Source organism: Vipera berus, assembly GCF_964194415.1.
Source record: "Vipera berus genome assembly, chromosome: 5".
Lineage (NCBI taxonomy): Eukaryota > Metazoa > Chordata > Lepidosauria > Squamata > Viperidae > Vipera > Vipera berus.
In genome coordinates, this window is record NC_138207.1 from 10,092,074 (window position 1) to 10,108,817 (window position 16,744).

At 42.6% G+C, this 16,744-nt stretch overlaps 1 protein-coding gene across 3 annotated transcripts in view; it reads left to right on the forward strand.

Moving 5' to 3' along the window:
- Positions 1-16,212, forward strand: part of DCUN1D1 (defective in cullin neddylation 1 domain containing 1) — a 29,455-nt gene extending 13,243 nt beyond the window's left edge. The window contains exons 3-8 of one of the 3 annotated variants that reach the window (XM_081328631.1): positions 83-251; positions 3,536-3,666; positions 4,479-4,561; positions 5,890-5,986; positions 10,732-10,797; positions 13,515-16,212. In XM_081328631.1, the coding sequence (XP_081184757.1) occupies positions 83-251; positions 3,536-3,666; positions 4,479-4,561; positions 5,890-5,986; positions 10,732-10,797; positions 13,515-13,543 (575 nt within the window). In that variant the 3' untranslated portion in view covers positions 13,544-16,212. The remainder of the gene's footprint in view (positions 1-82; positions 252-3,535; positions 3,667-4,478; positions 4,562-5,889; positions 5,987-10,731; positions 10,798-13,514) is intronic. The other 2 variants (XM_081328630.1, XM_081328632.1) reach the window with 2 other exon arrangements.
- Positions 16,213-16,744: the final 532 nt, after the last annotated feature.

Below are 16,744 nucleotides of genomic sequence, written 5' to 3' on the forward strand. Positions count from 1 at the left end.
CAGTTCCATTCTTGCTGGAGTACTTATTTCTAGGATTTTTTAAAAATATTCATTTCTCTTATTTTCTCCTTTAAACCTTAAGATCCTCAGGATGAGAACAAAATTGGCATAGATGGCATACAGCAGTTTTGCGATGACTTGGCACTAGACCCTGCCAGCATTAGTGTCTTGATAATTGCCTGGAAGTTCAGAGCTGCGACACAGTGCGAATTCTTAAGGATGGAATTCATGGATGGGATGACAGAACTTGGGTAAGTGCTGGGGCCCATCGTGTGATGCACGCAGAGCCTGTTGGGCTAAAGCAGCACTAAAACTCTGCCCATGCACTGCTTTATTTACAGAAAGACACTCTTTAATTTCCTGCCCATTAGTCTCTGGCCTAGTTGCGCATTGCTTCTGGTGCATAACAAGGCTTATAAGCTTTGCACTTACAAGCTCTTTCGTGGTGTGTGTGTGTGTGTGTTTGTATGTGTATATATATATGTATATGTGTATGTGTATATATATGTGTGTGTGTGTGTATGTATATGTAAAGGGACGCGGTGGCTCAGTGGGTTAGGACGCTGAGCTTGTCGATCAGAAGGTCGGCAGTTTGGCGGATCGAATCCCGAGTGCCGCGTAACAGAGTGAGCGCCTGTTACTCGTCCCAGCTTCTGCCAACCTAGCAGTTCGAAAGCACATAAAAATGCAAGTAGAAAAATAGGGACCACCACGGTGGGAAGGTAACAGCGTTCTGTGCGCCTTTGGCGTCTAGTCATGCCGGCCACATAAACAGGGAGACGTCCTCGGACAAGTGCTGGCTCTTCAGCTTTGAAACGGAGATGAGCACCGGCCCCTAGAGTCGGAAACAACTAGCACGCATGTGCGGGGGAACCTTTACCTTTACCTTTTATGTATATGTAAATGAATGAATGAATGAATGAGCACATTGGCTTGAGTGGCTGGAACGCTGGGCAGGAGTTTAGCAAGCCCGAGTTTGAGACCCAAGAGTTGCCATGGGGTGGGGTTGAACTCTCGTTCTTCACTCCAGCTCCTGTTGGGGACATAAAAGGAGCCCCCCAACTGGGTGCTCCCAGGGCAACAGTGTTGTCACCGGCTAATCCTTTCAACCCAGGAGCTGTCTGATACGGCGATTCTGAGTGCAATTTTTTTTTTTAAAAAAATCAAGTTAAAGCAATGTTTTCCAAACTTTTTAAGATGTGTGGACTTCAGCACCCAGAATTCCCCAACCAGCATAGGCTGGTGGGCTGGGGAATTCTGGGAATTGAAATCCACACCTCTTAAAATGGCCATGCTTGAAAAACACAGAGTCACAGAGTAATGGCAGTGATGTGGTGACAGAATTAAGAGGAACAATATTGTCAATTCTTTTTTTTAAATTGTGTTTTTGAAGACTTGGGTTTAGCTTTTGTTTTTTAATTGTCATAGGTATAGTAAGATCGCTGGAAACATTTATATTCACTATAAAAAGGTAAAGGTAAAGGTTCCCCCGCACATGCGTGCTAGTCGTTTCCGACTCTAGGGCCCGGTGTTCATCTCCGTTTCAAAGCCAAAGAGCCAGCGCTAGTCCGAGGATGTCTCCGTGGCCACGTGGCCGGCATGACTAGACGCCAAAGGCACACGGAACGCTGTTACCTTCCCACCGTAGTGGTCCCTATTTTTCTACTTGCCTTTTTACGTGCTTTCGAACTGCTAGGTTGGCAGAAGCTGGGACGAGTAACAGGCGCTCACTCTGCTATGTGGCACTCGGGATTCGACCCGCCAAACTGCCGACCTTCTGATCGACAGGCTCAGTGTCCTAACCCACTGAGCCACCGCGTCCCTATTTATTTATTTATTTATTTATTTATTTATTTTTATTATACAAAGTGGGGAAATCATTGCGTTTTTGTTGCACTGTCTGTGGGGCCATGAAGACTCTGCTGCTTTTTGTCTGGAATATGCGTACCTGGAAGTGTAGAAGAAAATGCTCCTTACAGATATATTAGTACTAGAGCTGCACTTGTGTATTTGTTTACTCCTTTGGCAAGTGTGTCGATGCAAGGTATGATAAAACTGTGAAGCAAAATAGATGATAGTGTTCCATATGGCAGTTTTTTTACTCCTGATGTTTTCTGAAATGAATTATTTATTGGAAGGAGCAGGGAAATACACAGACTGTCACATAATTGACTTGAATTTCTAAGAAATTCCTTTAAGATGTAACCGTTTCCTGGTATATATTTTTGTCTCGGTTGCCATATTCCCTTATTTAAAAACAAATAAATTATTGGAGAGGACCCAAAAGGGAAGCTGTGATAATTCTTGCAGAATTGTTCTCAACCTCTGCCTTGTGTGGAAATTTCATCCCTAGGTGATTTGCAAATGCATAGATTAATTAGTATTCTAATAAAGCAAATGACAGAGAACCTCGGAGATCATCCCTTCTAAAAGCAGCTAGAGGTTGTCCTTGACTTGCAACCCTTTGTTTAACCACTGTTTGAAGTTACAATGACTGGAAAAAGTGACTTATGACCTGTGCTCACATTTACAGTTGTTGCACTACCTCAAAGTCATGTGATTGCAATTTGGGAATTTGGCAACCAGCTCACATTTATGACCAGTTGCAGCATCTTGCAGTCACACGATTGTGATTTGCTACCTTTTTTTTTTTTTGCCAATTTCCAGCAAAAAAGGGAGACATGGTGGCGCAGTGGTTAGAATGCAGTACTGCAAGCTAATTCTGGCCACAGCTTGCAGTTCGATCCTGACAGGTGCAAGGTTGTCTCGGCCTTCCATCCCTCCCGAGGTCGGTAAAACGAGGACCCAGATTGTTGGGGGCAAAATGCTGACACTGTAGGCTCCTAAGAGAGGGCTGTAAAGCACTGTGGAACGGCATATAAGTCTTAAGTGCTACTGCTGTTGCTAAAAACACCCACTGGTATGTGGGGGGGAGAACCAGGATTCACTTCATGACCACATGATTCGCTTAATGATTCGCTTAATGGCCACGCGTTTCTCCTAATGACCCCAATAAAAATTGCGTAAAGTTCGGTCCAACTCCACCTACAACTGCAACGACCTGAGACAAGAAATTCCTGTCCCAATTGTGACCCTAAGTCAAGGACTACCTGTATACGGGATTACGGAGAGTCCTCGACTTATAACCACAATTGAGTCCAATATTTCCATTGCTAAGCAAGGCAGTTGTTAAATGACTTCTGCCCCATTTTACTAACTTTTTTTTTGCCACAGTTGTTAAGTGAATCGTGTAAACATTAAGCGAATCTGACTTCCCCCATTGACTTTGCGCCCAAACTTTGATCACGTGACCACGGGGGAATGCTGCAACGATTCTAAGTGAGAAAAACCTGGTCAAAGTCACTTCTTTCCGTGCCGTTGTGACTTGGAACGGTCACCAAACAAAAGGTTGTGAGCCTAGGACTGCCTGTATCAGTACAATTTGTAGGGAGGATTTAAAAATATGCAGCCTAATGTGGCCGACTGGAGGAGGGAAAAAAAAACAACAGCAACCCTTTTTTATGTATTGATACAGATGTGACAGCATAGAAAAACTAAAGGCCCAGCTTCCTAAAATGGAGCAAGAATTGAAAGAGCCGGGAAGATTTAAGGACTTTTACCAGTTTACTTTCAACTTTGCCAAGAATCCAGGACAGAAAGGTTTAGGTATGTATGCCAGCGTTTCCTAAGTTCAGGGAGAAGTGACTCATATATAAGAGACCGGAAAGCAGATTTCTCAGCAGTCACTGTGGCTGAACAGGATGATGGAAACTGCCTTTTCCTCTCCGGCGTGATGCCGATCGATTGAGACAAGCCCATTAAGGTCCCTCAGCAAGTCTCACAAGGTGCCCTTTCCCCCCCCCCCCAAAAAAAAAAAGGCAACTGGGTGTCCTTGATTTCAGTTCACTTCAGGTTTCTTGGATGAGAAGTGAAACCTTTTCAAACAAAAAAAAACAGTTGCCTTTTTTTTTTTTTTTGGAAAAACACCTTTGGGTCAACCTTGATCTGGATGATTGAGAATCTCCGTGGACCTTCTCTCAGCAAGTGTCATTTAACAAAGTTGTTAGTTGTAGCCCAGACAAGATGCCGTCAAAGCTTTACATTTGTTTAGAGGCGTTCCTAGCTCTTTCCTCCCTGCCTGAAGGGCTCTGTGGCTGATCAAGACAACAAGGCACCCCCTGAAATTTCGGGTAGGTTTAGAAGCAAAACTCTGCTCACTGTGAAGAGCTCAGCAAGGGAAAAGAGAAAAAAAACACCATTGCAAATGTTTGCTTCCTTTAGCCCAGTGTCTAGTTGGGATACTCTGAGAAGTCTTTGGGTGGGGGTAAAGGGGAAGAAAGTGCTGAAATCCAGGAACATTTGAAGCGTCCTTCTGCCACAGATTTTTTTGTTTTGCTTTGTTAATTAATTATGCATTCCAGAAACGATCGTTCTGGATCATAATGCTTTTTTTAAAAAAAAAATCTTTAATGTTACAGATTTAGAAATGGCCATTGCCTATTGGAACTTAGTACTTCATGGAAGATTTAAATTCCTAGACTTGTGGAACAGATTTTTATTGGTAAGTTCAAATATTAATTGTGTCTAACAAATACATACATGTTGAGTGTGTGTGCGCACGCGTGTGTGTATGTGTGTGGATGGTATCAATACCATTATGAAACGGTCTAGATCAAGAATTTTTGCCTATGAACGTAATAGCAGGTCAGATTGATGTTAGAGTGAGCCGGCAGATTTTCTTGTCTCTACTGATAGTCCTTGATTTACAACGGGTGGCTTAGTGACCATTCAGTTACCACAGACATTCCCAAAGCTACTTAACACCTGGATATGAAGTTCTGACAGTCAGGCTTACCCCCCACCCCCATCCCATAATCACCTGATCACATTTTGGACGCTTGGCATTCGGTCCACATTTATAGCTGTTTGTAGCATCCCCCAATCATGTGGCCATAATTTATGATGTCAAAATTTATGAAATCAAAACATTGCTGGATTCACTTTATGACTGCCGCAAAAAAGGATCATGAAATTTGACATGGTCATATGGAGACCCGCTTACTAATTGGCATGTCTTACAACTGTAATTCCAGGCACAATTATGGTCATAAGTTGAGGATTGATTACCTGTATTTGTAAGCCACCAGAATTACTCGGTTGAGTTGGACGGCTATGGGAATGAATGGAGGGAGGGAAGGAGGAAAGAAGGAAGGAAGGAAGGAAGGAATAAGATCAGAAATTACAAAAGAAAACGTTTAAAGTTTTAATTGCAGATTGATGACTGAGCAAAGGAATGTGTGAATTCTCAGTCATTTTAAACACCGCCTGTCCTTGGCCTTGAAAGGGTTGTCTAGGAATTGCTGACCGGACCACTTCTGTTTTTGTGGATTCTGCATGAGCATCTACAGCCCTTTAAATCTGGCACAGAGCCTAGAGGAGGCACTTTATTTTAACTGAGCCTCCAGCCAAGGCCTTCTTTGATGGCCCTCCCCAAAGCAGCGCAAAGCCTGGCTTTTGAGCACTGCACGGGAGCTGCAGCACGGGACCAGCCCCTTCACTAGAAGTGAAGCAAGTCTCTCTCAGCGCTTGGAAAGCGTTGAAGCCGAAGGCCTTCCCAGTCCTGCTTTACTCCCAGCAAATGAATTAAGCCGCTCTTGAGAAGCAAAGCTACGTCGCTGTGCAGAACCGTGGTGCTCAGCAAACGGTTAAAATAATCGCGATGCCGAGAGCTGAGAGACAGATCATTGCGGCCTTGCTGTCCCAAGAAATGCGGAGAGGGATGCTCCAGTCTTGGAACCACCGCTTTATGCCAAGGGTAAAGTCCTGTTGAGGAATGAGTAGATAAGTAACATCTTGAATTGTGACGGTGGGATTTTCTCTCAAAAACAGGAACATCATAAAAGATCTATACCGAAGGACACTTGGAACCTCCTTCTAGACTTCAGTGCAATGATAGCAGACGATATGTCAAATTACGACGAGGAAGGTACTGTTGCCTCTTGATGCTATTGCGACTCTTTGTCCAAGCCCTTTTTTTTTTTAAACCAATGTTCCCCGGGTTAAATTCCGCCCCTCCCCCCGCCTTTATTGTTTTTAAAAATAGCTGAAGGTGGTGAACATACCTAATACTCTTTCCTCCTCCAACTTTCCCCAAAACAGCAGCCCTGTGAGGTTGGTTGGGCTGGGAGAGAATGACTGACCCAAAGTCACCCAGCCAGTGTTCATGCCTAAGGTGGGACTAGAACTCTCAGAGTCTCCTGGTAATCGGCTCAAAGTCCCCTCAGCTGGCTCTTATGCTAAGGCGGGACTAGAACTCGCAGCCGCCTGGTTTCTAGCCTGGTGCCTAAAGCGCGAGACCAAACTCTCTCTGTATGTGCCACTGATCCTGCTAAAATGCAATCGTTATTTTCTTCAAACCTTACCTTATAAGAGCCTTGGTGGAGCAGTGGGCTAATGCCTCCTTAAGTAACACCAGCTGCCTGCAATTAGTGCAGGTTCGCATTCCACCAGGCTCAAGGTTGACTCAGCCTTCCATCCTTCCGAGGTAGGTAAAATGAGGACCCAGATTGTTGGGGGCAATTAAGCTGACTTTGTAATAATGCCGCTTGGGGTGTGTGTGAAAGCCCTAATAAGCAGGCATATACATAGAATGAAGGCTACTGCTAAGCTTGTAAGCCGCCCTGAGTCTTCGGAGAAGGGCGGGATATAAATGGAATTAAAATAAAAAATAAATAAAAAATACCTACCCATCTGATTTCTGCATCAGTTCTCGGAGGTTTGTTTTTTTAAAAAAAAAAATTATGAAGAACCCAGAGAGTAAACAAAGATCTGTTTGCCCAACGTCTGAAAATAAGGCTGATTGGTCATTGCCATAGAGACCGTGATCTTAATCCCAGAGAGCAGCCTCAGTAAGCTGCAGTATAAAACCCGGCTTTAAAATGAATGGTGCTCACAGGCAATTTCCCTGCTATGAGGTTCCCCCCCCCCCTTATTTCAACAACACCGGCTTGCCAAACCAGCTACTGCTGAGTCACTAATCCTGCCGTGTTTCCCTTCTGCAACTCACCAGGCCACTGACTGGGCAAATTTTTAACAATCTGTCACACCTTTTCCTGTGCGTGTTTTTTTTTTCTCGGATTGCTTGAAATGCCTACTGACATATGTTGGCGTTGACTATAAGGCCCTTTAAATCCTGTGACATTTTAGGGCCCGGTTCTTTGACGGTCCACGTCTCCTACAACTTTTACCTTTCTGGTTATTTCGAGCAGTGTTTTGTTTTTTTTCCTTAAATGGTTCCGGGACCCCTGTGGGGTGGCTCAAGACCCTCTCAGGCGTCCGTCAAATCAAAACCATTTGCCAGATACCGAAGTTATTTGCAAAAATTTAAATTAGCGTCACCCTTGTTATTGTTTGGGTTTGCTATTGCTATTTCTACATGATTCAAGACATAGTTATTGTCTTGAGTGTGTCAGTTTTAACTTTTCATACGGTAAATAAATATTGGTAGGTATAACTCCTACAAACATAAGCTGTTTTAGGGCTCTCTATAATTTTTAAAAGTGGGAGGGGGTCGTAAAGAGCAAAATGTTTGATACTGACTTACATCATTCCTTTTAAAGAAGCTCTTCTGGCCAGAATCCTTGCTATCCTGTATGCAGAATAGGTAAAGGTAAAGGTTCCCCTGCACATGCGTGCTAGTCGTTTCCAACTCTAGGGGCCGGTGCTCATCTCCGTTTCAAAGCCGAAGAGCCAGCGCTTGTCCGAGGACGTCTCCGTGGTCATGGGGCCGGCATGACTAGACGCCAAAGGCACACGGAACGCTGTTACCTTCCCACCGGAGTGGTCCCTATTTTTCTACTTGCATTTTTACGTGCTTTCGAACTGCTAGATTGGCAGAAGCTGGGACGAGTAACAGGCGCTCACTCTGTTACGCAGCACCCGGGATTCGACCCGCCAAACTGCCGACCTTCTGATCGACAAGCTCAGCGTCCTAACCCACTGTGCCACCGCGTCCCTGTGTGTGCAGAATAGGACCTTCTTTATAGCTCCCAAGTCCATGGAATACACTGCCCAGCCAAGGTTCCTGGGTTCAAGTCCCACCTTGGCCATGAAAGCCAGCTGGGTGACTTTGGGCCAGTCACTGTCTCTCCGCCCAAAACACCTCACAGGGTGATTGTTGTGGGGAAAATAGGAGGAAGGAGTATTATGTGTGTTCCCAGCCTTGAGTTACTTGTAAAGATAATGAAGGCAGGATACAAATGAGTAAACTGGTTACATTGTCTCGTTTTCGATTTTAATGCCTTAAGGTTTAAATTGTATTTTGTTGTCCAAAGCCATCTTCAGGGCCTACGTATAGGACGGGTAGGCAACCTCGGCTCTTTTATGACTCATGGACTTCAACTCCCAGAATTCCTGAGTCAGCTATGCTGACTCAGGAATTCTGGGAGTTGAAGTCCATGAGTCATAAAAGAGCCGAGGTTGCCTACCCCTGGTATAGGAGTATAATCATAATCTGAAGAGCTGGCATTTGCTGCTGCTGTTGTTTTGTTTTGCTTTCTTTGTGAGAGAGAAAAAAAGGGTGCATTTGGCTACGTTTCCCTGGGGCTGATTTTAAATACACTCTCTGGGAGCAGGGGCGAAGATTCCCAGGATGGGAAAAGTCTGATTTAGCTTAATTCTGAAATTCTTGGGCCACGAGTGAAAACAAAACCAAGGCAAACTTTGTTCAAGGAAGGAAAGAAAAAAACGTGGGTGGATTTCAGGGGGAGAAAAAAACAAAACACACCGGTCCTTTTGTTTTACAAACGAAAGGACCGGTGTTTTTTTTTTCTCCCCCTGAAATCCACCCACATTTTCTTTCCTTGCTTGGAACAAAGTTTGCCTTGGTTTTGTTTTGTTTTATTTTATTTTTACAAACGAAAGGTCCCTCGGACTGTGTTCAGCAGAGGCTTAATGGCTGCGTGGACTTCAGCAGAAAGAGGAGCCTGCTTCTTGAGCTTTTAGCGAGAAGGCTTTTCTTTGAAGAACTTTTGATAGAAACTAGGAAAAAAAAATCTCAGAACTGCTTTATTGTGGAAGCCCTAGACCAGGGGTAGGCAACCTCGGCTCTTTTATGACTCATGGACTTCAACTCCCAGAATTCCTGAGCCAGCCAAAAAGCTGGCTCAGGAATTCTGGGAGTTGAAGTCCATGAGTCATAAAAGAGCCGAGGTTGCCTACCCCTGACTGTCAAGGCTGCCAACACCGAATGTTATTGCTTGACAAGAGATGAAGAAGTAGCTATTTCATATGTTAAACTTGTGTGTTGCTTGAAGACTTGTGTATTTTTTTAGTTTAAGGTTAGGAGGGGGGGGATGAGTAGGATTGCACTTTTCAAGGCCATCTCGAACTAAGAAGATAAGGCTTTGGCGGGTCTAAGGGAAACTGATTCTTTAAATTAATTGGAGAATATGATTAATGGCAAAATTAGAAAGGTGGAGAATTGTGTTTTAATATATTGTGCAAGGGGCGGAGATCTCAGATTCCAGCTTCCTTCGAGCAAGCATTTGCCGGTGTATTAGGCTAATAAAGGACTTTTAAGGTAAACAATGCCTCAGAGTCACTTGAAAAGGCCATGTCAGAAACTTGACATAGACCTTGTTTACGATATCCCTGCGAGCAAGATGGAATACTGTTTAATATATTTGAAAAGCATCACAGGAAGTCCTTGATTTACAACCTTTCGTTTAGTAACCAAGTTACCGCGGCACTGAAAAAAAAAGTCCTTATGAGGGTTTTTCACAGTTAATGACCTTTTGCAGCGTCCCCATGGGATGGTCACGTGATCAAAATTCAGACGCTTGGCCACTGGCTCGTATTTATGACGGTTGCAGTGTCCCGGGGTCCCCTTTTGCGACCTTCCGACAAGCAAAGTCAGTGGGGAAGCCAGAGTCATTTAAGAACTGCCTTACTAATTTAATGACTGCTGGGATTCACTTAACCACTGCGGCAAGAAAGGTCATAAAATGGGGGCAAGACTCACTTAAGAGACAGTGGGACAGTGGCTCACTTAGCAGCAGAAATTTTGGGCTCCATTTTGGTCGTAGGTCGAGGACTGCCTGTCTAGGGACACTACAAAAGAAGCAACACAGAGGAAGCTTTGCTGGGGGATAATTGGTACGGCTGCCCTTCTGTGTTCAGAGACACTTTCAACGTCGTTGCTGGCGAGTGAAGTCTTATTATTTGTCATCGCGTCAAATCCTAATCCATTGACTTCTGGGTCAGTGTATATACACATTTCACACCAGAAGGAGAACATGAACAGACTTGTATTTGTTGTTGCAATATATCACAAGGAACACCTGGATATGCTTGACATAATGAATGGATTTTTAGGTCGTCTTCCTCAGCTCCCTTCGATGATCTAAAAGAGACTTCCCCAACCTTCTGGCTTTGCGGACCAGTGGTGGGTGATGATTCCGTGTCAGCAGTGGGCAAGCACACACAGACACACAGACACACACACTCCTTTTACGTGAGCGGCAGACATGCACGCCCATCATTCGCCCAAGCGGGGATGTGCACGCTTGCCCGCCACGTCCGTGGCCCGGTTCTGAACAGCTCAAGGCCCGGTAGTTGGCCACAGCCCAGGGGTTGGGGACCCTTGCTCTGAAAGGAGGGGAAAAAAAAAGTCTTCGACTCAAATTTTGGGAAGATGTAATCACTTGTCTTTTTCTGTTCCCTTTTCCCCAGGTGCCTGGCCTGTTCTTATCGACGACTTTGTGGAATTTGCACGCCCTCAGATTGCTGGAATAAAAAGTACGACAGTGTAGTGCTAACTGAACCTTCTAACGTGTACCTAGTCTGTACAAATAAACATAATGGGGAAAAAAATTGCAGTCACTTTCTGCCAATGACTGAACTGGACCGAAGACCAATCCTCAAGATAAAAGCTGAGGGTGGCTGCAAACTTGTAAGGATATACCTTGGACCATATCAGACTACAGGTGGCTTGGGACCCCCTCCAAGCCTGGGCTGCCCTAACCCCTTGGAAACTCCAGCATTGTGGATATCATCTTTCCCTCCCCCCCTCCCTTTTTTTTATCGGAGCCTCCTAATGCTTTCCATAGATCTTTCATGTTTTTTGGATGACTCTTTTTGACATTTCCGGTTCCACCTAAAGTACATTCTGTTTTTTCACCAAGCAAACTCTTTGGTATTCCTGTTTCACAGTTCAGTCTCACAATCCACTTGTCCTATTTCTAAAAAGCCGAGAGAGAGAGAGAGAAAGAAAGAGAGAGAGAGAGAGAGAGAGAGAGGAGAGAGAGAGCACAAAGTTATCTTCGGCTAACGTATTTTGGGGCTATCTGCAAAGACTGTGCTGAGACTATCCTAAAACAGTGTGTTTGGATCCATTTTTTTAAAAAAAATGGTCTATTTACAGCTGTTGTCAGTGTGAGTGGCAAGGGCTTGTTGTTGTTGTTTGCGTGTGTGCTTGAAAGCAGATGTCGAAATGACCCAGCCAAAGCCTGGATTGTTGTCCGTCTCTGGAACGGGCTTGCCAGCTGCATTGGTGCGGGATTCAGTGCCACTGAAACGTAGGTTGGTTAATGACTTTGCAGTATCCTTGATGTCAGGTGGACTGGGTGCCTCATGTCGACAGAGGAAGCTTCCTTTAGCATCCTGCATCCGATGGGTGGTTTTTCTCGCTGATGAACACAACGGCCTTTTGCCACCTTGTTGTGTGGCAAGGATGATATTGGAGTGCTTGTTTGCATCTGACCACCGATAGCTGTCCTGCTAACTTAACTGGGTCGCACTGTTTCTCAGGCAGGTGTGGGCAGCTGCTTCTGGGAATTGGATCATTATCCCATATTCCCAAAGTGAGAGAACGTGTCCACATTTGATCACCTAACTGCTATTTCTGTCTCTCCTATTATTTTTTTTAACACTGAGTGGTTGAAATTAAAGTATTGTTGAGCCTGGCTGTTCCTAAGTTTCAATAGGCTTTACTCAGTAAGGACAGTGGGCACTCTAATGCAGGAATAAGAAATTGCTCATCATTGCTCTTAGACTTACCCAGTCTTATTAGTCCTGAAATATCATCAGTTAGTTACCCAGTCTTATTAGTCATTCATTCATTGCCCAATTTTATTAGCCTTGAAATGCTCGTCGTCTCTTCACTCCCCTTTCCGCAGCCACTAAGTTCTACTGAATTGTTAAGACTTGAATGCAACACTCAACTTGTAATACTTGCTACGTTTTATAAAATTCTTGATTTGGGCCCAGGAAAGTTTTTGAAAATAATAAGTGTAACGCAAATTTATTTGAGGCCGAGTAGCATAAGCCAAAGCCACTTGAGTATGAACTGAATTGCCAGGAAGGATCCTTCTTCACATGTGTGGGTTGACTTGGTTCTTCTTTTATAGCTGCAGTTCATTGTGATCATCGTGCAGAGACATCAGTGCCCAGAACAAGCTTTTTCTGTGGGCCGATGCAAACGTCATCGGCCGGATGCCTGCAGATATTTAGAATTTCAGATTTGACAGTGGGAGTAGATGGTTCGCAGGTTTGATAGCCTCCAAATGAGAAGGGTGTTAAGATAGCAACTGCACAAACCGTAACCCCCCCTCTCCTTTTCGCATTGTCCACAGTGGGGTCTGTGTGTGGAGTAATTATTTAGTAACTGGAGTTCCTACTTATTGCTGGGCCTTCTCCGTTTGGTCATCCTTCTTTTTCCATTCCACTCCAAATTGTATCGGACGTAACCCACCCAAATAGGTTCAGCAATTTCAATGGAAGAAAGAAAACCCTTTTTTATTTGATTCTGCCATTGTATGCAGTGGAGATTAGCTATGTGCTTTACCGTGGCTGGATCGTAACCGAGACTAATGCAGATGTAATGTTTTTGGTGGTAAAGGAACCCCCCCCCTAAGTTGTTCTTTTGGGTACCAGCAAGGGGATGGGGCAGGTGACAATATGTGTGATGCCCTAATCATGTCAGTGCTGCAGCTTGCACCAGACATGCATATAATGGTAGCATTGGCATGAAAACATCATGACGCATATATAATAATTTAGTGGTCCAACTTGCAACTTGCTGCAGATACCACACGAAGTGCCCCAGCAACGTATGTTGTTCCTTTCTCATCTACTTACGTTGCTCTCTTCCCTTTTCCAGCATAAAGCATATTTAGCTTTAAATTTCAGCGAAGGTCGATGCTAACGATAGGTAGTTGAAAACCAGAACGTGTACTTTAGGTCAAGAGCTAGCTCAAGACTGCAGATCGCAATTACGGCAGAGTTCACAGTTTTGAAACATGTTGAAATGGAAAAAAAAAATTACCCAAGCAAGAGAGGTAGAGGGAGATCCAGCATTTTCATGTTTTTCAATCATGATGAGAGATTGAAAATGCTACTACACCCACTGTGGTCCCATTATGTTTGGCTTGCCACTTTTTGTGTGTGTGTGTCAACGGTAGATATTTTTTTAACTTAACACTTGTGGTTTTATTCTTTGTGTTTTTATATGATAGCAGCACTTGAAATACCTCCTGGCTTTTAATCGTTTAACACCACTTTGCTCTTTTCTGGGAAAAAAAATAATCATTTGATAGAACAATATTGGAAACATGGATTCGAGGTATTTAAAACTCCTTTGTAGTATTTAAGAACGAGAAGGGCTGCTTTGATATAAGTTCATGATGTTTTCTTGCTAATGTCTCTTGTATCCATGACATTAGAATGCACTTTTATGCAGATGCTAAAATAATAGGAGGAAAAATCTTAATTACTTATTATTTTTTAAAAAAATAAACAACTTGTCAGGATCCTTTAGCCACTCCCTCAGTAACGTTTTGGAAAAGTTTTAGGAAACCATTGAATAAAATTGGAAATCTTTTAGCTGCTGGAATTGACAAAGTCAAGTATGTTATTTACTCTCTTGTTGTTTCTTCTCTTGTGTAAATATAGGCGAAGACTTGAATTATGAAAACTCTACAAAGTGTGCGTGTGCTGTTTTCTGTCTTAAAATTTGGGTACAGCTTTCTCAGAATGAGTCATTGATGTATGCTATGTATTTTTTGTGTTCTAGTGTTTTGGTTTTGTTTTTTTTAAATTTTAATGAGATGTACTGAATTCTATCCCTGTGCTGAAGATTAAGGCATAAATGCCATGCTGTTCTTGTTTTTTAAGATGATTCCTTTTGCAATGTTGAGGCCTTTTCAACAAAATGGAATTTGCCATCAGTTTGGTACTACACAATTTATAATTACTGTGTAATTATAAAACTGCATTACATAAAGCATTGCTGTCTTAAGTAGCAGAGAAACTGAGGTTGTTTGTGTGATACATTCTTGAATTTTAAAAAGTGGTTTTAAATCCAGAGGCAAAAATTGGTCACCTGCTTTTCAGTGGGATGTGTACTGTCAAAGTGGTGCTAGGGTTTGACTGTGTTTAGTGGCAGAAATATTTGGCTTAATTATTTGTTTCTGAATGTAAATGCCTGGCTCTAGCAAAGACTACAAATGTTCAGACATATCCCCATGTATGTGTGCATGCTTTTTTTTAAGTTTTAAAAATGTAAACTGAATTTCTACTTGGGTTGATTTAATTAATAAAAACAACCCATACGTGCATCCAACGGTAACTTGGCCCTTCCTAAGTCATTTTCCTTTTGCCAAATACTAGACAAGCAGTAAATGCTTAATCTTAACTACATTTGGAGTTTTATTGTCATATGTAAGACTAGATCTTCTCAGCCATACAGATCATTTGGTAATTTTATTTTTGTCACATGATCGACATTTTTCTGTAATTTAAATTGTAATTACTGAGAAAAAAAAATACTTTCTGCAATCCAGAGTCAATAAAATACTAGCCCAGTTGTCATGGCAAACCTTCACATGAATTATGCCATTGGAGAAGAAGCAAAAATGACTTTTGTTTCTTGATTATTTTTATTTTTTTATAAAAATCATGGTGAAGAGAGGAATAAGAGAATATTGCAAATTAACATTGTGCTTGCCATATAAAATGTAGATTATGGTTGCACAAAGGAGGGTCTCTTGTTCCCAAACATGGTTTGAAGTTCCTAATTTGTGGGGGTGAGAAAAAAAAATGGTACCTTGATGTTTTATTTGGTTGGTCCAAAGCTATGAATTGTGAACCTGCTAAATAAAGTAACTTATTTCTTGAAAACTACCCTGTGATACCCCTCTGAAGGACTTTTTTTTTTAAAAAAAATTTTTTAAAAGAAGTTAAACACAATGAAGAACTGAACTGAAGAATTCTGGCTAGAACTGAAGAAGCTTCTTGGAGGAGAAGCAAAACGTCTTTGAAGAAAAAACAGAGTCCAGTTGCCTTTTGGAAAGCACCTTTGGGTCTCAACTGAATATTGCTTGCAAATCATGTTATGTCAGTTGCTAGAGTTGTAGTTTTCAGATGTCCACTGGCAAAAAAGAAGCCCTGTCAGCGAATTGCAGAATAAAGCAGGTATTTGTCATTAAAAACAGGACGTCTTACCCGCAACAGGTGATGGATTCTGAGACTGTGCCAAATCTGTTATTACAATAAAAAAAAAGGAACAGGTATTTCAGGTGCTATGAAATGTTCATCCTCAGGTATCTAAAAAGCAGAGTAAAAATGACCTCGAGTCTCTAGCCCAATGCCTGGTGGTGGTGATGCAGTTTTCTTGGCAGCGTCCTAGACAATTGCAACGCCTTTTTTTTTTGTAAGACTGAGTCAACAACCCAAGGATTGATGCCACCAATTAAAGCCAGGCGTCAAAATAATCTCCTCCATCGTTAAGAGGAACAACAGGCCAATGACCTTTCTTATACTATCTATGGCTGCATTCATAAAACCTGATTAACCAGTTCACTGAATTTTATTTTGTCAATTCGGATAACACCTTGGCTAATTTATGGCTCAGGTGAGGCAACTCTTAAAAAGTGTAGCACGTTCTGCAAATGCTATCTGCCAAATCATCCCATCAGACTGTGTGTGCATGCGCGTGCGCGCGCACGGAGGGACAATGTAGCGAAGGCATTTACTCTGAGGCAAGTACAAGAAAGACATTTCAAACCTCATGTCAAATTCATGTTATTCAAATGTGGGTTGAATTAGATTCAATGTCGGTAAATAAGAGGTTTTGAAGGCCAATGGAAGGAAAGTATGTGGGAGTAACATGCATTCAAATATGTAAATTTTGAAAATAAAACTGGATGAATTGAGGCTTGTGCTTTGTTCAAAAACTCTTGTTGCTTTGTGTAACACTGTCCATGCGCTGCAATTCAACCGGCAATTCATCATCCCTGAATTGTTCAGAAATAAAGTCAAGGCACTTAAAAGTCAAATATTTTATTCAATAAATATAATTTCCATAAATTTTTGTATAACAACATATTGACATAGCAGTACAGGAAGCTGCATTTGACTTGTCTTGCCACAAAGCATCTTAACATGTTAGCGGGTGGCCACTGTGACTGATGTCCAGAGTCCTTTGGACCACAGATTGCTCTGGCTTCCAGTTCTGCTCCGCCCACTGCATACGAATGAAGCAACTCAGGATTACTTCTGTCCTCCCAATTGGAATATTCAGTGCCTTTCCAAAATTTAAGGCCAGCAAACCCCAATCATGCTTGTTTAAAACAGATCATCATTAAGGTTCATTCTTCATGAGCATAAAGACAGAATCAATCAAGCACATTTTAGGAAGCCATCTTTGGCATAGTGAGAATAACATTTCTTTTGCAATCTAAAATTC